Source organism: Triticum urartu, chromosome 7A, assembly GCF_056163025.1.
Source record: "Triticum urartu cultivar PI428250 chromosome 7A, HENAU_Tu73, whole genome shotgun sequence".
Classification (NCBI taxonomy): Eukaryota; Viridiplantae; Streptophyta; class Magnoliopsida; order Poales; family Poaceae; genus Triticum; species Triticum urartu.
The window spans coordinates 711,054,624-711,075,843 of record NC_141879.1 but is presented as its reverse complement, the minus strand read 5'-3'; the positions used below and the strand labels follow the sequence as shown (position 1 = coordinate 711,075,843).

Genomic DNA, 21,220 nt, shown 5'->3' with positions numbered 1-21,220 from the left:
TATGTTATCTGGTAGTTTGATGAGTTATGTGCTATATTATCTGGCTGGAGGGTGTTCCAGGATAGTCTTCATCTTGCAGTTGTTCTTTTTTCTGCTTTTCCTTTTGAACATTGGTTGTAAGCTGGAGGAACTGTTTGTGTGCTGTACCTGACTATGCAGGCATCTTTCTTGCAATGGAGCCGGGTAGCCATCCCTGTTATTCTAAAAAGAAAGATAGAATACCCAGAGTTGAAATGACAAGCTCCAGCAGATGAGAATGAGAAAGATTGCATTCTCTGAACTCAACATTCATCATAATGGACATAGATGTATTTTCAGGGCCACAAAATTAACAAGGTAAGGAGTAGAATTTATGAGTGCAGCTCTCATCATATCATAGGCAGACAATTAACCTCGGTACAAAACCCGGGTTGATTAGCTGCCTCGATCAGAAAGTAGACACATGATAGACATGCATACATATCTAACAAGAACAAGTAGCAAAAAGTACATCAAAGAATCTGGTGCAAAGGTTCTCAAATTAGAAAACTTTAATTCCAGTCCCCACTTGGAGAAATGATGTGTAAATAGCTGAACCACATAAACAATATGCATCAGAGTAAACTTTTTCTCAAATCTGTCTGTATAGTTGTTTCAGTGAGGATATAGATTGTCATAAAAAAATACTGCAAGAATATCCAGAGTCAGATGAGAATGACAAAGATACATTCTCTGAACAACATTCATCATATAATGCACAGAGATAGGTTTTCTGAATGCAAAAATTCAGTAATAAGGTAGATTTTCTGAATGCGGCTTTCATCATACCATAGGCACACAACAACCTCAGTAGAAAAAACCAGGGTTGGTTCGCTGCCTCGATCAGAAAGTAGACCCAGGATACACATGTATATGTATCTATCTAAGAATAAGCAGAAGAACAAAAAATACATCAAAGAATCTGGTCCAAAAGTACAAGAATGCCCACCAACAACATATCAGCCAGCACCCATGAAACAACTCTTTAGCCTGTAGGTGAACAAAATGTGTAGTATGAGCTTTGCTCAGCAGCTCAGCTGGAACTGGTGTACCTGCTAACTAGTGTATTCTGGCAGTGGTAATTCAGCCTGTGTATAATAAGCCCTACAAATATAGCTCTTCTTGATGATCCATCACTCACTCAGACTTGCTCCTCAGGCTGTACACGTTTCCGACAACCCCGACGACGCTGACGACGATGGCCAGCCCCAGCATTCCGACCGACAGGAGCCTCTCTCCGCGGCCCAGGCACTCCCCTTCCTTGTCCAGCCTCAGCGCCACGAGGGCCGGGAACATGAAACCCAATGCCAGCCCCGTCGTCGCGCCGGTGAACTTGAAGGCCATCCAGATGTTGGGTATCATGGTCGAGCCGAGGTAGATGAGGGCCAGCAGCACCACCGTCAGGGAGAGCATCCTCTTCCTGCTGTGGGGCGCGAGCTCACCGAAGACCAGCGAGTCCACCGTCTGCCTCAGCGAGAAGTGGACCACCGGGAAGACGAGGACCAGGTGGACGATGTACCCGATCCTCACAATGTAGTTGAGCACCGTGCTGAACTTGATCCCAAGGTCCTTGTCGAAGTTGGTGAGGACATCGGACTCGGTGTCGTCGCCGAACAGGAGGTACCCGGAGATGGCGGTCAGGGCGTACACGACTACGCAGAGCACGGTGGAGATCCGGCTGATATTGTACATGTTCTGAGGCGTCTTCTCCTTGAGCTCGTTGTAGATGGGCTGCACATTGAAATGGCAGATGTAGGCGTTGGTCATGATGGGTATCACCACCAGCAGGTCCAGAATTGCCGCCTTCGAGCTGAAATCAGGCCCCATCCTCGGCGCGGCGAGCTTGCCCTCAACTAGCTTCACCGCCGCGATCATGCACGAGACGGCCACAAAAACAACGGCGAGCCCGACCGACGCGGCAGACGACAGGCTCAGCGAGTCAATCTTCTCGAGCGCGCACAGCGGGGCGAGGAACACCACAAGGACAAACAGGATGAGCAGCCTGCGGTTGTCCCACTCGCCGTGGCCGACGAGCTGGTCCATGACGCCCATGTGCTTGAGGGACCCGGACATGACGTCCCCGATGATGATGAGGTAGACGACGAGGATGCCGGCGTTGTTGACGACGATGCAGAGCTGCGCGACGACGCTGGCGGGGCGGCCGAGGGCCCGGTGCACGAGCTCCCCGTAGGAGAGCGCGCGGCAGCGCACCGCGAACCGGACGAGCAGCTCGATGGTGACCTCCGAGAGCACCCCCATGACGAGGATGGAGACGAGGCCGACGGCCACGCCGAGGACCTTCATGGTCGCCGGCAGCGCCATGATGCCCGCCCCGATGATGGAGGTCGCGAGGTTGAACACCGCGCCGGAGACGCCCGAGCCTTCAGGGGGACCCGCCGGGCCGTCGTCGCCGATGAGCGGTAGCTCGTCGTGCTCGCCGGGGGTGGCGGCATCGTCGTCCTCGACCTCGCCGAGGAACGAGTCCTGCTTGGTGAGCTTGGCGGAGGCACCAGATTTGGGCGGCGGAGGCGGCTGGGCGGACTGCAGCTCGATGGCCGTGGAGGTCAGCGGTAGCGCGGAGTAGTTGGAGTTCACCATGGTCGCCGGCGCGCCCGCCCGAGGCGGATCGACGGATTGGAAGGCGGCGGCAAAGAAATCCTTCCGTCCGCCGACGCCGAGATTAGGGGGAAAATGGAGATTCACGCCCAATCTAGCGCTCCTCCAGGAACACCGGACCGCGCACGATCGGAAGGAAGATCCCGACCCCCGCCGTCCCAGCCGGAGATGCCTCACGGGAAACAGGCCCGCATTGGCGAATGCCGCCCGCCGCCGCCGGGGCAAATCTCGGTTCTTCCCGGCGAGATTTGGCTGGGCGGGGGAAGAAGCGGGGCGGAGAAGACCCGCGTGCTCTTCCGGAGCAGGGATCGACGTCGACGAGGATCCTGGCGAGGTAGACGGATCGCTGGGGGTGGGTTGATGGATGGATTGGAGGGAAGAGATCTGAGCCCTCTTCTTCTCCCCTTTCTTCAGGGAAGGAAAGAGTTTGCCAGGCAATTTACGTTCATTCCTACTCGTAAAGTTGGGCGCACCAACCACGTGCGGATTCGACCTCACTGGCAGGTGGGGGCAGTAGGCCCGTGTGCCGCTACTGTAGCACGCGGGTAGGAGGGTAGACCGTAGACGTAGAGGCATTCTCTTCTCGGGAAGGCACGTGGGAAGCGCCGGCCGAGCACATCTAGCCTTTCACCCGAAAACAACAACCAAGCACCAATACGAGGGAGGGAGATGCCGACACACCTTGACGACGCCTAAGAAGGGGAGCGACACCACCGACCATGGGCGCCATCACCATCGGCATCGACCGAAGACGCCATCTTCCCCCTCCACGAAGAGGAACCTACATCTTCAAGAAGGAAAAGACACCCACGAACGGCATAGAACTTCCGCGTAGAAGAATTTAATGTTGTCCTTCATGTACGGTGGTATACTGTCGCAGAGAGCACTTTAATTTGTTTATTGACTGTAGGAAAAATAATTTTTTTTAAACATCAATACAGACATAAGCGCTCATATACACGCGCATACACTCACTCATATAAACGCACACACGCACACTCTACCTTTATGAGCATCTCCGAAAGACTGAGCTGGCATATCATCCATAGATTTACGCGCATCGTCGGAAATCTTGAAATAAATCCAGAAATAAATGCGAGCACCAGAATCTTGATGGCTGAGATACCACAGTCCTTCTAACAATCCAACCACAAGTTGATTTTAGGAAAAACAATTCCTGGGCTACCTATCAACAGGACGTCAAGAGCTACGCGTACGTGCTAGTGGACGAGGTAGCGGAGGCGAAGTAGTCTACACGTACTGTACACATATGATCTGACCAGGAAATAAACTATGCTGATCAGAGTCATTGAACGATTTCTGGTTGACCAAGCGCCCCTCGAAGCTTCCAAGTTCCCTTTCAAAACAATTGAAAATAATAAATAGTGTAACGATGATGTGTTAGCTTGCAAAAAAGTCCTATATTATGGTCGGAAGGGGTATACCCTTCGTAACTATGGTCGGAAGAAGTATTAATCATTTCGCCTTGTTTGGCTAGGTTGAGTGAAGGTTGCAACCCACCCTGGCCTTTCTTCATCACTATGTACTTTCTTCGTTTTAAAATAGATAATCCAACTTTATACTAAGTTTAGTATAAAGTTGAGTTATCTATTTTAAAACGGAGGGAGTAACATGGGTATAGCTTTTCGAGATTTACTCCACTATATATTATATTATCTAAGTTCTGGACCACATGCAATGTTTTTGGGCTTTTGCATCCAAAGGTGAAGCTGTCAAGAGAATGGTCAGAGGCAACTAGTACCACCGTTGCTCACAAGATGATTCTTCACTTCAGGGGAATCTCTCTACCATGTGAATAAAAGTTGTGTACAAGCACAGCCTCACAAGATCGCTGCATAATCTTCTATAAACATTTGCCTGAATATCTCCTTTACTCAATTATAAAAAGTACAGTCTAGCTGATGTTGTGTAGAAGAACACACTTAATTAAGTTGCAATTGCAAGAACCAGTAAAATAACTGGTTGGTATTTCATTATGAACAAAATAACCTTATTTTGCACCAACATTGATATATCCTCAACAACAACAACAACAACAACAACAACAAAGCATTAACATTGCTATATCCTAGCAGAAGATATATTATCCCATGTATTACATGGATTGGCCTTGAGTATTACCCAAGTAGTCAGCTATTGCTCCTTGGACTTGCAAAACACCCATTTTCTGATCCCATTCCAGTAGAAAGCAATGGCGAAGCATACTACAGATGAAGCTATTGCGACTATATAGCCGATTCACAATGACTGTCATCATCTTTCAACCCTCGTCAATATTTTAAGATCATGATCTCCCATAGTAAGATCGGGATTTCCCGTTTGAATGGACCGCCATGGACAATGGAAACTTTGGGAGGGGTCCCCAGAAATGATTGTAGGAGATCGAGCACCAACATTGAAAAGCTCTACAAACCTTCGAGCGAGGGGGGTTCCAGACCGAACATGTCATTGTAGGAAAGATCAAGGACCTTTAAGTAAAAGTAAAGAGCCGATGCCTGAAGAGGGTACAGGCACTGAGATGGTTGTGACTTAGATTGAGGACCATGCTCAAGCTGGTCGATATTGTGGGGAATGAGGATGGCACCGCCGAGCAAATTATCTCCGGGAATGGAGAATGGGGCCGAGGTAGTGGATGTCAGAGCGGCAGCTCTGGACGGTGGATGTATGCCGAGGCGGGGGCCTCGGATGGCCATGGAATGACGGCCCTATGGGGTAGGTCCGCTGCTTTGCTTGGCATGGGCGGCGACCTGGTGCTGCGGGGGTAGCGAGTTCGTTGGCTCGGTCGACATGATCTGAGGGATCGGTCTGGCTGGAAGTCGGAACGGTGGCCCCGGATGTCTGGCACAATGTTCATGGTCTGCGGATGGTCGTCTCGTGTAGCAAGGGATACAAGGTGTCTGAGTCGTGTGGCGTTGTGGCTCGCGTGCGAGAGGGAGATGTCAGAGCGGTGGCTCCGTAGTCGGGCGTGTGTGTGTTTGTTGCGATTGTAGCCTTGGGTCATGTGGTCGGTGAGGCTTCGTTGCTTGTGTGGTTTTCGATTTGGTTTTCCTCGTAAACCGGGTCACTCTGTTAGATTAACTCTCTTCTTCTAAAATGCAATGCTAGAGCTCCTGGCCCTCTAACGAGGTTCTGTGAACAAAAGTTTGATGAAAACTACAATGATTTGACTGAAGTTGTCTTTTTTTGAAAAAAGGAGATTGAACCGGCCGCCTCTACATCAAAAGATGCACACAACTATCTTTATTAAATTATTCAATAAAGGTCTAGCAAAAACATACCTCAAACAACCCAGAGTCACCATACCACACCTACAAACTCGACAATAAAGAATGCCATCACAACGCCCCACCAACTAGATCCGAGTCATCATCGAGCCACCTGCATGACGTATGGGGTGTACACATCCGGTCCAATAGACCCTAAGCGCACCACATGCACACACTCCAGAAGCCACCACCACCATCGAATTATTGACCCATCTTCAGGACCGAGATCCACATGATCCTTGCCAGGCCAGGCGTAAACGCTGCCGAGCACTGCTCCACCTCCTCGAGCACCACCATTTGCCACTGGTCCCATAAGCTAGGTCCAACTCTCACACATTGTCCCCAAGGGGGAGAATGATGCTAGGCGTTGCCAACGTCCTACCCGGAACAAATCTAGGGTTTGCCCTTGGAGTGATTTGGGCGGGATCACGAACTATGTCGTCGACGCCTTCAACAAGGTTACGATGCCCACGGGCATTGTCGTCGATGGCTCTGTCAGCTGCGAGAGCCCTTCGGCAGTCCTACTCGCCCACCTTGATCCGGGCCGGCTTGTCCACCTAGCAGCCCATTCGCAAACCGCTTCGTCACAAGGATCCAGGTCTCCATGGCTTCAACCAAAGGATCTAGAGATCCAGATCCATGGCATCAAGACGCCTGGAGCTGATCCACCAGGACGTCCCTGCCGCTACCAAGCCCGCCTCGTTTGACGCTGCGTCTCGCTGCTCCATCGCAAGGAGGAGCAAACCCATCGTAGTGTCCCAGAACCCTGGGGTAAGCCGTCGACGGGGAAGCACCGTGTCCTCCCCAAAGGCCACCGGAGGAAAGCCCGGGGCTCCCCTGCGAGACTCTGCCATGGCCGCACCTTACAGGCGCGATGGAGGAAGGCCTCGCCCCCGCATCATCCCCAGTGATCTTGTTGAGTTTTAAAAAAAAAGTATCTTTAGTGCAAAAACAAAAATTTTCAGACTCGAGTGGACATGCCAATGCAATTATGCAAACTCGCGTTTTTGTTATTCCTGTGTTTTCCTAATCCTGCAAATCAAAAGGCCGTCGATGGTTGGATCTGGATCTAATCTATTTCTTGGTCAAACCATACATGTTAGTATGATATGATATGTGTATAAACGTGCAGACTACTTCCCCGTCAAAAAAAAAAGAGTGTAGACTACTTCTCCGCTACCTCGTCTACCGTTCGAGGCCCACTTGCCGACGACTAGAACATGTACGGTACTATCGCTGCTTCTACCCATCACCCTCTTGCACGTATGGTGATGGATCCATTCCCTTTCAAAAGCATATAGTTACGGAGAAAAGTAGCAGCCATGGAGAAGAGCAGCCGGTCATCCGGCTCACGTGCTTCTCACCATGGGTGGTCATTCCAGGCGCTGCTGCTGCTTCATCTGTCCATGGCAGCCGGCGCGCAACCGCAACCGCAGCCGCCGCGGCTGAGCGAAGCGCAAGAAAGCACCATGAGGGAGCTCTCGGCCACGGTATCCGCCACGGCCCCGTGGGCCAGCTGGAACACGACCGACCCGAACCCGTGCCTGTGGAGCGGGGTCACCTGCTTCGTGCCGCCGCCGCCGGCGTCCAACAACGGCTCCGGCTCATCCGCCGCGGCGGCCGTGCTCCGCCTCTCCATGTCCGGCTTCGGCCTCTCCGACACCTCCGTGCTCGCCGCCCTGTGCTCCCTTGACACCCTCGAGTCTCTCGACCTCTCCAGGAACAGGTTCGCCGACCTGCCGCGGCACTTGTCTTCGTGCTCCTTGGGCGCCGGGCTGCGGGCGCTCAACCTCAGCTATGCCCAGCTGGCCGGCCCGCTCGGCGACTTCGCCGGCTTCCGCCGGCTGGAGGTCCTAGATCTCTCCTTCAGTCTTCTCACCGGAAATGTGAGCAAGCAGCTGAGTTCTTTGCCTAGGCTGAGAGTCTTGAACCTCAGCTACAACGGGCTCCATGGTGACCTCCCGACAGACATGGCCATCTCTTTGGAGGAACTGGTGTTATCCAACAATAATTTCAGTGGGCAGATACCGACGGGCTTGTTCCGGCATGGAAATCTCACTCTGCTCGATCTGAGCGACAACAACCTCACCGGTGATGTGCCCGATGAGTTCCTCAAGCTCCCCAACCTCCAAACCCTGCTCCTTGCCCGCAACGATCTTCGCGGCGCGATACCCGGCAGCTTGTCGAGCGTGACAACACTGTCTCGTTTCGCGGCTGGCCACAACAAGTTCAGTAGCTCCATACCTAGTGGGATCACCAAGAACGTGAGGGTGCTCGATTTGAGCTCCAACATGCTAAGTGGTGAGATACCTTCCGATATGTTCTCGGCTCCGGGTTTGGATACCGTCGATCTCACCGACAATAAGCTTCAAGGGCACATTCCGCCGGGGTTCTCTCGTGGCCTCTACCGCTTTCGTCTCGGAGGGAATTTTCTCGATGGTGTCATCCCCGGCTCGATCGGCGATGCCTCGAGCTTGGCTTATCTTGAGTTGGACAACAATAACTTTGTGGGAGGTATACCTTGGCAACTCGGCAAATGCAGTAAGCTGCTTCTCTTGAATCTTGCAAGCAATGAGCTGAGCGGTGCGGTGCCCGTCGAGATCGACAAACTCGGTAGCCTGGTCGTTCTTAAGCTCCAAATGAACAATCTTGAGGGCCATATACCAATTGCACTTGTTGGTCTGGTGAACCTGAATGAATTGGACCTTAGCCAAAACTCATTTGATGGAGAGATACCACATGGGATTTTCCAGCTACCTCGGCTTTCAAACATGTACTTGCACGGTAACAAGATCACCGGCGCCATTCCGGCTTCAGTCAGCTCATCGCAGTTTCTCATCGAGCTTGATCTCGGCGATAATTCGCTCAGTGGTGTCATCCCCACAATGCCGACCACCTTGAGCACGGTCCTCAATCTAAGTCACAACCATCTCAGTGGCTCTATCCCTTCGGACATCGGATCTTTGCTTTACCTCAAGGTTCTTGATCTTTCCCACAACGAATTGTTCGGCCCGGTACCCTCATCGCTCCAAGGTTTGTTGAGCTTGACACGTTTGGTGCTTTCCTATAATTATCTGTCGGGGACCCTCCCGAAGTTTCCATCGTCCGTGGCGGTCCATTCGATGGGAAATCCTGATCTCACTATTGGAGATCCTGATCTTACCGATATCGACGAGGATTCGGGGGTGATAGCAGCCATTGAAGACAACGAGTCAGCTATATGGGTTGCAATAACTTCATTTGCGGTCTGCTTCGTCGTCGCTTTCTACTGGGATGGGATCAGAAACGGGTGGTTTGCAGGTCCAAGGTGCAAGTAGCGGACTGCTTGGGCAACGTCTGCCTGTAGTGATCCAAGGTCAATCCCTGGAATGCATGGCATAATATGTTTCTCTTATGACATAACAATGTTGATGCAAAATGATGAAAAGTGTTATTTAACTTGTTTTGTTTATATGTAAAGAACTGGTTGGTATTTTACTGGTTCTTGCGATTACAGCTTAACAGTGTTCTTCCACATAACATCAGTAAGGCTGTACTATAGTATAACTGGGTAAATGATATATTTGGGGTTTAGTGGCGAAGCTTTTGACACTACTAGCATTTGCTTCAAATGTTTATAGAAGGAAAACGTGCTGCACATTTTTCATGTGAGTTTCGTGTCGCATTATGCCATGCAGCCTTTGAAATTTGTATCTATAATTTAATTTTCGATGGGATGAACTAGGCTAATTTAATCTACATCTACATCATGTATATATGAGTACGAACTTACATGTTATGGTGCGGTATGTTGATATTCATGCATGCTTGGGTTATCAAAGCATCTACCAGTAGAAAGTAGAGACTGTTCTGAAGTGAAGAATCATCCTGTGAGTTACTTCTGAGTGCCGATGTTTGGATGGCCTGGCCATTCTTTTCATAATTTTACCTTTGGATGCTAAGCCCAAGAATAAGGAGCATGTGGTTCAGAGCTTAGAAAATAGTAGTAATCTCTGGGAAATCTCCACCCATGTTACATCACAGTAGTGATGAAGAAACGGCTGAGGGTGGGATTCAAGGCAATCTGGTTGTCAAACAAGGTGAAATGCTCACATCACATGTTTTCTTTCTTATTATAAGCAAGGCTTTGATAAAACTCATGCTATCACATTTGTGTCCATAAAAATGCTTATGATACTGGGTTGCATTGCATAAAAAGCCAGCGACTATGCTAAGCACCTCGCCTCGTTTGACTAGCAGATTGCCTTGAATCCCACCCTCAGGCCTTAATTTCTTCCAGCACGATGTACGAACATGGGTGGAAATCTGCCAGAGATAGTCGTCGTCCGCTTCTATTTTCTAAGCCCTAACCGACATGCTCCTTGTTCTTGAGCTTGGCATCAAAATTTGAAAACGTTGAAGCTATCAAAAGAAAGGTCAGGGCAAAGGCATCCTAACATCTGCATTCAGAAGCAAGCGCTACCTTCGCTCACAAGATGGTCCTTTGCTTCAAGGCGATCTCTCTACTTCAAAAATAACAAGCACAACCTCTCACGATCACTGCACTGTTTTTATGAACATTTCAAGAAGAAAATGTTAGTGATGTCTAAAGCCTGCCACTGAATCTCAAACATACCCCTTACTAAATTATACTACAGTACTATAGTACAGCAAGACACTCTTTGCCCTTAATCTTCCTCTAAAGGTAATCTCAACGTGTTTCAGATGAATGGATATCTGCTCAAAGAGCACCCTGTAAACACTAGTTGGCGTCAGACAAAACAAGCCAGGGGATAGTTATACTATGTTGCCAACTTGCTGTTGTACCTCCAAAATAACGGTATCTTTCATTAGCCGAGGGCACCGTGATTGGCAGGCAATCAGGTAGCGTAAGCTGCGTAGTTATGCAATTCGTCGGGGTTTGGAACGATGGACATCTGAGCTTCTTTTGGGAGAGAGTCGTCGTCCTCGGCGGCCTCAGCTTCTGCTTCGGGAAGCAACTCGTTGCAGTGGATGAAGAAGGTGCGTTTTTCCTGCTGAAACAACCTGCAAGCAGAACATGGAAATGAGTTCATATTGTAGAAAGGTAGGAGAACTGGCAACAGAAGGAGAAAAATATAGTACTCACGGGTTCTTGCAGAGCATTGGGCTTTGGACTGTTAAAACATACTTGCAGGAAGATATCTCCTTTATCGAACTGATCAGTACAGTGGGCTCAGAACAAACAAACCTAACCTGTAGGAAGAAAGCAAGGTACCGTCAAATGCACTACTCAATGGGGCACCACAGTTATCAAACGGCTTGAAGTTAGAACAACAAACACATGGATCATAACAGTAATTTCCTTTCTTTCCTTACCTCTGTGTACCGCGGTATATCGGTGAGATCACAGACAGTCCCGTTTGTGTACACGTGGACATGATACCTGCAATGGCACGGAAACATCAAACATTCATTCAAGAGGGTTCTGCTTCCAGATGTAATTTATTGTTTGTACCATTCTTTCCAGATTTAGTATAATACCTCTTAGAAGTATCTTTCACGTGACCCTCATCGGCAGATTCAGAGGTGTGGTTGTCATGGTAAGCATCGGTTGCATCAGGGTCATATTCACCTAGAACATACTCTTGGATAACCTGTAAGAAAAGATATACACTCAATAAAGCAACAAAAAACTCAAAAGTGCTAACAACTACGGCATGCAAAACATTTAGATATGTAACTGAAGCCATAGTAATACCATTGGCGCTCAAAAGCTATACCAACTATGACGTGCATACATGACACTCTGAAAGCATCAAGATACGTAATTGAAGCCGTATTATACTATTTGAGCAAAAAAAATGTTTGCTTCTTTCACAATGTAAATGAGTTCAGTTCTGGTCTCTCCTCTTAAAGCTAGCAATATTTGTACCGAAACAATTCAGAATTAGTTTCTGTGGAGGATAGAAAGATTAACACAAGCACGATCTATTTACTATGACCCTCACAAAGAGAATGGCATACCTTCTCATTCTCTACATGAACCTGTCGGATTTTCCCATAATAGCAGAATTCATAAGACCACCAACCTTCATGCTGTGTCAACAACAATAATAACAATCAGATCGTTTTTCAGGCATTCCATTAGCCTGGCACACATGCACGAGACCAAACATACGTCCCATGTGCTCATCATGCACAAAGAAAGAATTGCATGCTCACCCTGTAGAAGCACTGGTCTTTGAGAACCTCCAGCAGTTCATCTGGCTCCTTTGGCTTAACTTTCCGTTCGCTTTCTATTATAACATTGGTTGCATTCTGTGGGACAATCGACTTCATGGTCTTGGTTTCTTCCACTGGTAGGTAGCAGGTGTATTGTCTCCCCTCGTGGTCCGTCATTGGTTCAGACTCCTGGCCATTCTCCTGCAGAAGAACAGCAAGTATCTTTAGTTAACAGTTAAAGTTAGCTAGAGGAAGTAGGTTTGTCAAATAGCAACCTCTGCAGCAAGGACTTCAGGTAAGAGAAAGACTAAGGTTCAGGATTTCTAAAGACACAAATGGCATGGGATACACATGACTCAGTAGAAACATTGTGAATTAGCATCGGTTATACAGTAGCACATTCCCCTGTTTGAGAAACAGAGGATGGGCAGTTCCTCTTGATATTCCTCACTCTTTTGAGATCTTAGCTAGTTACATACATTTAACATGTCATGGACTGATTATTACTTCTTGGTAGTATCATCTTATGGTGGCTTAAATTCTTATTCGCTAAACCCGGCAATCCAGGACTGAAGAAAATCCCATGTTTTCCTGCTGCTGGAGAACAGAATGAAGACTCATCAGGAGTTAACCACTCACCGGGTGGTAGGGCGAATCGGTGGGGTGGAACTCCACGCGGTACCTCGGCTCACGCGAGTTCTTCCCGAACGGCACGCCTGAAAATCACCAACAGTTCAGTGCAGCCCTCCATCTAATTTCAGTTACCAACAAGCCAACACGAGCTAGGCATAGCAACCAGTTAGAATTTTGCATCAAATCAAGTGAACTCGGCGAAACAGCGGAGTATTTTCGAACTGCAGGGAGCTGGATCTGGCTAGGAAGTCGCGCGAGGACGCTCGCCACAAGGTCGCTCGCGGCGGCCGACCTATCTACGACCGGATAGCTGGTTGGGCCACGGGCACGCATCGGCGGGCGGGGCGAGAGGCTGGCGGCTTAGGATCCAGGAAAGGCGGTGCGGGAAGAGGAGGGGGTCTCAATTCCAGGGGCGGCCGAGAGGGAGGGCGGGAGGGCCCGAGATCGGACGAGTCCCTGGTGCGATGTTACCTGAGGTGGTGAAGATCTGGTCGGTGGCGGCCGCGCCGGCGATTAGGAGGAGCAGGAGGAAGGGGAGCGGCCGGCCGGCGAACCCCATCGGCGACGGCGGAGATCGATAGGGAGTCGGGGTCAGTGTGGAAGATTGGAGACGACGCGACGCAAGTCTTTTCCGCCGTCTTCGAAGGCTCTACTCCTCCCGCCTCCCGCTTTCCCGGCCGGGTCGCGTACTATCCCTTTCCGCCTTCTCTTCGTGCGACTGCCTTCGCAACTTTTTGCTGTTTTTTTTGAATTATTATAAGGGCATCTCCAACGCAACCTGCAAATTTTCTCCTGCATCTGCCGCGGACAGTGGGACTAGTTCGCAGACACGAATGCGAAAGGTTGTCATCCAACGCTAACGCCATACATTTCAAACTCTTTTTCAATAAACGAATGAAATTCATGCAAACTCAACCGGATTTCATATAATCATGACGGATTTCATACGAACCGGATGAATACATTTTGGACATTTTTAACTAAAAAGGTAAAATTATGTGCATATACAGTCGCGCGGAGCTCCGCTCCCGCGACATGGATACAATACACTAGTCTATGGTTGGATCCCTTTGTCTTCCCCACGTCCGACAGCACGCTAACCGGACTTTCGAGAGGCCAGAGGCATATTCTTCCTCCATATCTTCCCTATGTCCGGCTACACCGCTCATCAGAGTGACAAAGAGGATGCTTCAGCCGGAGGGGAAGGTGCTTCCGTGGAGTCTAGACGAATGTGCTCAGGATGGTCCGAGGTAAAGACCGGACAGGATCACCGGCTGTACAAGCCGGCGACACAATGGCAGTGGCCTCCATGGTATATATGCTTGTAGTCGTCGTTAAATGGTCTACGGATCTGGATGTAACTATTACTATTTCTAGTGTTTGTTGCACTGCCATCATTGAAAATGAAAAAAATCAAAAGTTTTCCTGCCAAGAAAAAACAAGGCTCGTGTTGTAGTCCTTGCAACACGGCCATGCAAATGGGGTCAGTTGCGGACAAGTCAACCAGCAAGAGCGGCAGCTGGATCTGCAACACGTCACATGTTGCAGACATGCTGAGTGCAACACGACTCGTGTTGCAATGGTGGAAGTGATAGTAACCCAAGCCAGGGTGCAAACACGACACGTGTTGCAGACATGTTAAGTGCAACATGGCTCGTGTTCCAATGATGGAAGCGGTCGCAACCCAGGCCAGGGTGCAAACATGTCACATGTTGCATGCATGCTGAGCGTAACACGACTCGTGTTGTAATGGTGGAAGCGGTTGCAACCCAGGCTAGGGTGCAAACATGGCACATGCTGCATACATACTGAGCACAACATGACTCGTGTTGCAATGGTGGAAGCGGTTGCAACTCAGGCCAGGGGTGTAAACACGGCACATGTTGTAGGCATGCTGAGCACAACATGGCTCGTGTTGCATTGGTGGAAGTGGTCGCAACCCAGGCCAGGGTGCAAACACGGCTCGCTTTGCAAACCCTCGAGCACATCATGAGCTATGTTGAATCGGCTGGGGCGCAACTTGTTAACACGGTAGGTGTTGGATGGCTATCGTCTGCATCATTCGACGGTTGTGGAGGTGACGGATCCGATCGTATCATATAACCCCACTGACGTGTAGCGCGTCAAATATAATTTGTACATAAGAATATGCTCATTGTGATTTATCTATTTTTAATCTGGAACATGCAGATTGCATTAACTTTGGCAAACAGCTAAACGTCTATGGTTGCAAAATCATCATCAGTTAAGACCCTGACAAGTATAATTAATAGACTCGTGCGAACCAATTTATGATTGGATGGTTAGGAGTGTAGTGGTATCTCCAAGGACGTGGAGTATCTACACCCGAGCTCAAATGAGCTCGGGTGAACAGTAAAATCAAAAGACATTTTACAAATGTTCAAAAAATTCTGAATTTTTTTTGTGATAAATTTTGACAAATGTTCTAACTGCTTGCAAAATTTCATCTTCAGATCACATTTGTGGAAGGCGTGACAAAAAAAACAAAATCGATACTCTGAAAATGCTACTTTCAAAGCATTTCAGAGCACTGATTTTGTTTTTTTTGCCACGCCTTGTACGAATGTGATATGAAGATGAAATTTTGCAAGCAGTTAGAATATTTGTCAATGTTTACCACAAAAAAATTTCAGAATTTTTTGAGCATTTTTAAAATACTTTTTGATTTTACTATTCATCCGAGCTCATTTGAGCTCGGGCTGAGAAAGGACTTTCCGTATCTCCAACCCATCAGTGGGAGGAAACGTTTTCGTCGACTATGAGCCACCTGTGGTGACTTATTTAATCTATCCCTATATATAATAATAATAATAATAATAATAATAATAATAATAATAATAATAATAATAATAATAATAATAATAATAAAGCACGGATTGACTCCGTGGGTTCACCGTCACAATACGCTTTAATTTTTTTTCTTCAACACGTCTATATTTATTGTCTATATCCAAGATGATACTAATCTATACCTACTATTAAAGGGGTGATTGCTTCTTACTTCCAAACTTTAGTCTGTTTCGTCCGTCCGTCACAGTAATAATTTTCGTACGTGCAGCTCACTCGCCCGCACGATCGCTTGAGGCCTCTCCCTTGTGCGCCCGCTCCTTGTGCCTAAGTGGGCCTCAAAGCAACAAATTGGCCCAGCTATTTTTTCCTCAAAAAAGTAAATTGGCCCAGCTATTTTCATATGTCGTTTCCTCTCCTGCACGCACACATCATTCCCCCGCTCAAAAAACGCACACATCGTTTCCAACCTTCAGTCCAGCGCCAACAGGAGAAACCAACTAAGCTAGCTTACACAACTTTGATGAGCTTTAGGTTCTTCACCAAATTAAATAGTACCATATCGCTTATCTATACCAACTCCAACCAATTTTTATAGGTCCACGAATTGACTGTAAAAGAAGCTACGTTGAGAAAGGAAAAGGTGGAGTCGGGTTGCCTGAGGCTATCGGGAATCAGTAATAAGTGAGAAAGATATAATGAAGGAAGAAGGATCATGACAAAGAGATTATAAGAAGAAAAGAAAAATAAAGGCACTCCTTGCCCGCTCCAAGGAGAAGTGGCATGTACACGGATTATTATGGGGAGGAAATATGAAGGCATATAAAAGGAGCGGCATCTACTACACGGCTTATTGGAAGCAAACAAAATGAAGAATACCTGTCATGCTTCAACAGAGTAGGAGCGGATTGTTAATTATGTGGAGGGATCCATAACATTAATGGGTTGGCTAATTAACGTGTGCTGCCTACCTCTAAGAGAAAAACTAAAAGAGATTGGTTCTGTGTGCGGTCATCGAATATATGTCGGCTAAATCTCTCGAAGGTGATCATATATAGATATATGGTGTGTGTATTCTTAGGGGTGTATATATAAACACCTGCTTGTTATATTCTAAAAAAATGTTCTCAACAACTACTTACGTACCTTTTCTCGACAGGAAAAAAGATCTACTTACATACAGACCTTATCACGTGGATATGAAACAATGCTGATATACCTTTGCTTCAGCGATTTGGAACGAAGAAAATCGTAGCTAAAAAATAAAGCTAGGTTCGTGCCTCTCTCACCGGCGAGCCGCATGTCCGCCTCGTCTCTAGTGGCTCTAGGGCCATGGAGGCGCGGTGGATCCTGGCAAGGGCTGGCGGGAGGGCTTCGTTTTTAGTCGTTTTTTCTGTCTTGTTAGGGTTTGTGTATTGCTCAGGAAGACGAGATGGCGGCGGCTCCCTAAAGATGAAATAAAGGTCTCCCCGGCTAGCCCTCGTTCCGGCGGTGCGTCTAGCATCATTGGTGGGCGTGTGGAGATGTGTCTCCGGCGGATCTATCTTTGGTGGATTTGCTCGGATCTTGTCGTTGTTCGTCTACGTTCGTGTGTCTTCGGGTTGAATCCTTCCAGCCTACGTTATTCTTCATCAACGGTGGTTGCTGTTTTGGTGCGCTGGTCCTATTGGGCCTTAGCACGACGACTTCTCGACTGTCTACTATAACAAATTGTGCCCGACTCCGGAGATGGAGGGGTGATAACGGCGGCGCATCTTCGGCTCACTCAGTGCTTGTAGTCGTCGCTAGATAGTCTATGGATCTGCATATGTAATTTTTATTTTGGTGTTCGTTGTACTGTCATGATTGAAGATCAATAGATTGAAAGTTTTGTTGGTAAAAAAAAAAGAAACAATGCTGATATATACATCCACATGTCACATGATATGCACGTCCCTGTCCAAAAGAAAAATGAGTACAGGACAATGCCGCGTATGAGTATAGGTACTCAAATGTCCATGTGAGATCGATGCGTGAGAAAAATCTCACATAGAAATTCAATACTTATGTTTTCTTCGCCAGAACCAGAAAGGACACGGAAGTAACATCATTTTCGATAAAAGAAGAAGAGAAGACTAGCTATTAGTTCTGTCACACATCATTTGACCTTGACCTTGTCTTTTCATAACATATAGAGAAGACAATGGCGGTTTGAATAGCAGTAGTTTTCTTGCGAGGCAGTTGAGAATCTGATCTTTTTCCCTCTTCCCAGATAATTAATCAATTAAGCTCTAGATAACCGTACCCATGTGGCTGCCATGCCGTTGCCGTGCACATCTCACCCAGCGCGTTGGCGTCGTCGATCGCTGGCTCACGTTGCGGCGGTGCTGGTCGGCCTGCCGTTGACGTCCCCGTTGCCGATCGACATTCATTATTCGCCATCTCATATCCATGAATCCACGTGTTGTCACTAACATTTGACACTTGGTATAAAACATGATTTGGGAATCAAACCAACAAGCTTCAACGGCGACTCTTGCATAAAAGTTCCCCTAAACCCCTCATGTTGTCCCCGTGGGCGACCCGGGGGTAAACCCTAGCCGCCGCCACTCGAACCTACCCGCCTCTCCCCCCTCCTCGCCGCCCTCCGCAGCGCCGCTAGGCAAAACCTGGTCGTCAAGGCGGTGGCGGGGCTTCTCCACCCTTCAAGCATCATGGTCGGCGCGGGACGACCAGATCGTGGGGAGGCGCCGGGCGACAACTCTTGGCGGTGTCGTGCGCGGCGCGGCGGCGACGTCTAGGATGCGAGCTCGGCGGCAAATCCAATCTATGCGGCGCGGCGTCGATGGCTGCAGCGGTGTGGTGGCCTGCCCTGTCTCGGGCGGCGGCAGCTGCAGGCGCAGCGCGACCTTGTACCGGGAAGGGCGGCAGCTACAGACGCAACACAGCCCTGTACCGAGAAGGGCGGTGGGTGCGGTCGGTGCGCCATCGGGCGTCGGATAGGCGGCGACGGCATGAAGAGCCATGGTGGACTGGTCGGCGGCACCTCCGGTTAGATCTGATCTAGACGGTGCAGCCGACGGTGGTGGCCAGTGGTCAGCCTGATGCTAGTGGTCAGATCTTGAGATCCGTCATCTAGCTCTAGCTGCGAGTCGGGAAGACATAGTTGCCGGTGAAAACCGAGCCGATGGTAAACGATGGCGTTCTTCTGCGTTGTTACCTTGATGAAGGCATCATCATGTAACTACTGTCGACCCACTTGTGCTGCTCCGGGGGAAACCCCATGATCTGGTCTTCGAGATCGGACGATGGTAGTACTGCGATATCTTTTTTTCCTTGGGAGCATTGTTTGTGGAGTAGCACTGGAAGACAAGACAGAGGAAGGAGGTGGAGTGATGTCTACTACACAACCTTCTTCTTGTAGACGTTGTTGGGCCTCCAAGTACAGAGGTTTGTAGGACAGTAGCAAATTTCCCTCAAGTGGATGACCTAAGGTTTATCAATCCGTAAGAGGCGTAGAATGAAGATGGTCTCTCTTAAGCAACCCTGCAACCAAATAACTGTTGGGGAACGTTGCAGAAAACAAAAATTTTCCTACGGTTTCACCAAGATCCATCTATGAGTTCATCTAGCAACGAGTGATCGGATTGCATCTACATACCTTTGTAGATCACGCGCGGAAGCGTTCAAAGAACGGGGATGAGGAAGTCGTACTCGACGTGATCCAAATCACCGGAGATCCTAGCGCCGAACGGACGACACCTCCGTGTTCAACACACGTACAGTCAGCGTGACGTCTCCTCCTTCTTGATCCAGTAAGGGGGAAGGAGAGGTTGATGAAGATCCAGCAGCACGACGGTGTGGTGGTGGATGCAGCAGTCACCGTAGCAGGGCTTCGCCGTTCTTCTGCGAGAGGGAGAGGTGTAGCAGGGGAGAGGGAGGCGCCAAGAGTCAAGGGTGCGGCTGCCCCTCCCTCCCCCTTTATATAGGCTCCCCAAAGGGGGGGCGCCGGCCCTAGGAGATGGGATCTCCTAGGGGGGTGGCGGCCAAGGGTGGAGTGGCCCCCAAGGCAAGTGGGGCGCCCCCCACCCTAGGGTTTCCAACCCTAGGCGCAGGGGGTGGGCCAAGGGGGGCGCACCAGCCCACTATGGGCTGGTTCCCCTCCCCACTTCAGCCCATGGGGCCCTTCGGGATGGGTGGTCCCACCCGGTGGACCTCCGGGACCCATCCGGTGGTCCCGGTACAATACCGGTGACCCCCAAAACTCTCCCGATGGCCGAAACTGCACTTCCTATATATAATTCTTCACCTTCGGACCATTTCGAAACTCCTCGTGACGTCCGGGATCTCATCCGGGACTCCGAACAACTTTCGGGTTACTGCATATTCATATCTCTACAACCCTAGCGTCACTGAACCTTAAGTGTGTAGACCTTACGGTTCGGGAGACATGTAGACATGACCGAGATGGCTCTCCGGTCAATAACCAACAGTGGGATCTGGATACCCATGTTGGCTCCCACATGCTCCTCGATGATCTCATCGGATGAACCACGATGTCGACGATTCAAGCAACCCCGTATACAATTCCCTTTGTCAATCGGTACGTTACTTGCCCGAGATTCGATCGTCGGTATCCCAATACCTCGTTCAATCTCGTTACCGGCAAGTCACTTTACTCGTACCGTAATGCATGATCCCGTGACCAGACACTTGGTCACTTTGAGCTCATTATGATGATGCATTACCGAGTGGGCTCAGAGATACCTCTCCGTCATACGGAGTGATAAATCCCAGTCTTGATCCGTGTCAACCCAACAGACACTTTCAGAGATACCCGTAGTATACTTTTATAGTCACCCAGTTACGTTGTGACGTTTGGTACACCCAAAGCACTCCTACGGTATTCGGGAGTTACACGATCTCATGGTTTAAGGAAAATATACTTGACATTGGAAAAACTCTAGCAAACGAACTATACGATCTTGTGCTATGTTTAGGATTGGGTCTTATCCATCACATCATTCTCCTAATGATGTGATCTCGTTATCAATGACATCCAATGTCCATAGTCAGGAAACCATGACTATCTATTGATCAACGAGCTAGTCAACTAGAGGCTTACTAGGGACATGTTGGTGTCTATGTATTCACACATGTATTACGATTTCCGGATAACACAATTATAGCATGAATAAAAGACAATTATCATGAACAAGGAAATATAATAATAATTCTTTTATTATTGCCTCTAGGGCATATTTCCAACAGTCTCCCACTTGCACTAGAGTCAATAATCTAGTTACATTATGATGAATCGAACACCCATAGAGTTCTGGTGTTGATCATGTTTTGTCCTAGGGAGAGGTTTAGTCAACGGATCTGCGACATTCAGATCCGTATGTACTTTACAAATTTCTATGTCTCCATCTTGAACATTTTCACGGATGGAGTTGAAGCGACGCTTGATGTGCCTAGTCTTCTTGTGAAACCTGGGCTCCTTGTCAAGTGCAATAGCTCCAGTGTTTTCACAGAAGAGTTTGATCGACCCCGACGCATTGGGTATGACTCCTAGGTCGGTGATGAACTCCTTCACCCAGATTGCTTCATGTGCTGCCTCCGAGGCCGCCATGTACTCCGCTTCACATGTAGATCCCGCCACGACGCTCTGCTTGCAACTGCACCAGCTTACTGCC

General features: G+C 48.8%; 3 protein-coding genes across 3 annotated transcripts; 1 reads left to right on the top strand and 2 right to left on the bottom strand.

Annotated features, from left to right (window-relative positions):
- Positions 1 to 829: 829 nt before the first annotated feature.
- Positions 830 to 3,362, bottom strand: LOC125523737 (Transmembrane amino acid transporter family protein). The gene has a single exon (XM_048688798.2). The coding sequence runs from the start codon at positions 3,208 to 3,210 to the stop codon at positions 1,156 to 1,158; it is 2,055 nt and encodes a 684-aa protein (XP_048544755.2). The 5' UTR covers positions 3,211 to 3,362; the 3' UTR covers positions 830 to 1,155.
- Positions 3,363 to 7,071: 3,709 nt separating this feature from the next.
- On the top strand, positions 7,072 to 9,398 carry LOC125521163 (uncharacterized). The gene has a single exon (XM_048686209.2). It carries the CDS (start codon positions 7,244 to 7,246, stop codon positions 9,236 to 9,238), a length of 1,995 nt encoding a protein of 664 aa, XP_048542166.1. The 5' UTR covers positions 7,072 to 7,243; the 3' UTR covers positions 9,239 to 9,398.
- A 1,053-nt stretch (positions 9,399 to 10,451) lies between these two features.
- OS9 (ER lectin-like protein) lies at positions 10,452 to 13,419 on the bottom strand. The gene is made up of 8 exons (XM_048686210.2): positions 13,209 to 13,419; positions 12,744 to 12,820; positions 12,105 to 12,305; positions 11,907 to 11,978; positions 11,424 to 11,536; positions 11,259 to 11,325; positions 11,029 to 11,135; positions 10,452 to 10,946 (listed from the first exon to the last, which is right to left on the bottom strand). The coding sequence occupies exons 1-8, from the start codon at positions 13,294 to 13,296 to the stop codon at positions 10,781 to 10,783; spliced, it is 891 nt and encodes a 296-aa protein (XP_048542167.1). The 5' UTR covers positions 13,297 to 13,419; the 3' UTR covers positions 10,452 to 10,780.
- Between the last annotated feature and the right edge of the window lie 7,801 nt (positions 13,420 to 21,220).

Bases quoted from the DNA above. Each gene is read 5' to 3' on its own strand.
- LOC125523737 (XM_048688798.2), bottom strand. From the start codon at position 3,210: ATGCCTCTACGTCTACGGTCTACCCTCCTACCCGCGTGCTACAGTAGC.
- LOC125521163 (XM_048686209.2), top strand. From the start codon at position 7,244: ATGGAGAAGAGCAGCCGGTCATCCGGCTCACGTGCTTCTCACCATGGG.
- OS9 (XM_048686210.2), bottom strand. From the start codon at position 13,296: ATGGGGTTCGCCGGCCGGCCGCTCCCCTTCCTCCTGCTCCTCCTAATC. The intron at 11,537-11,906 runs GTATGCCATTCT...CTTTTCTTACAG, and splicing joins TTCATGTAGAGAATGAGAAG to GTTATCCAAGAGTATGTTCT. The intron at 11,326-11,423 runs GTATTATACTAA...GTGCCATTGCAG, and splicing joins GTGAAAGATACTTCTAAGAG to GTATCATGTCCACGTGTACA.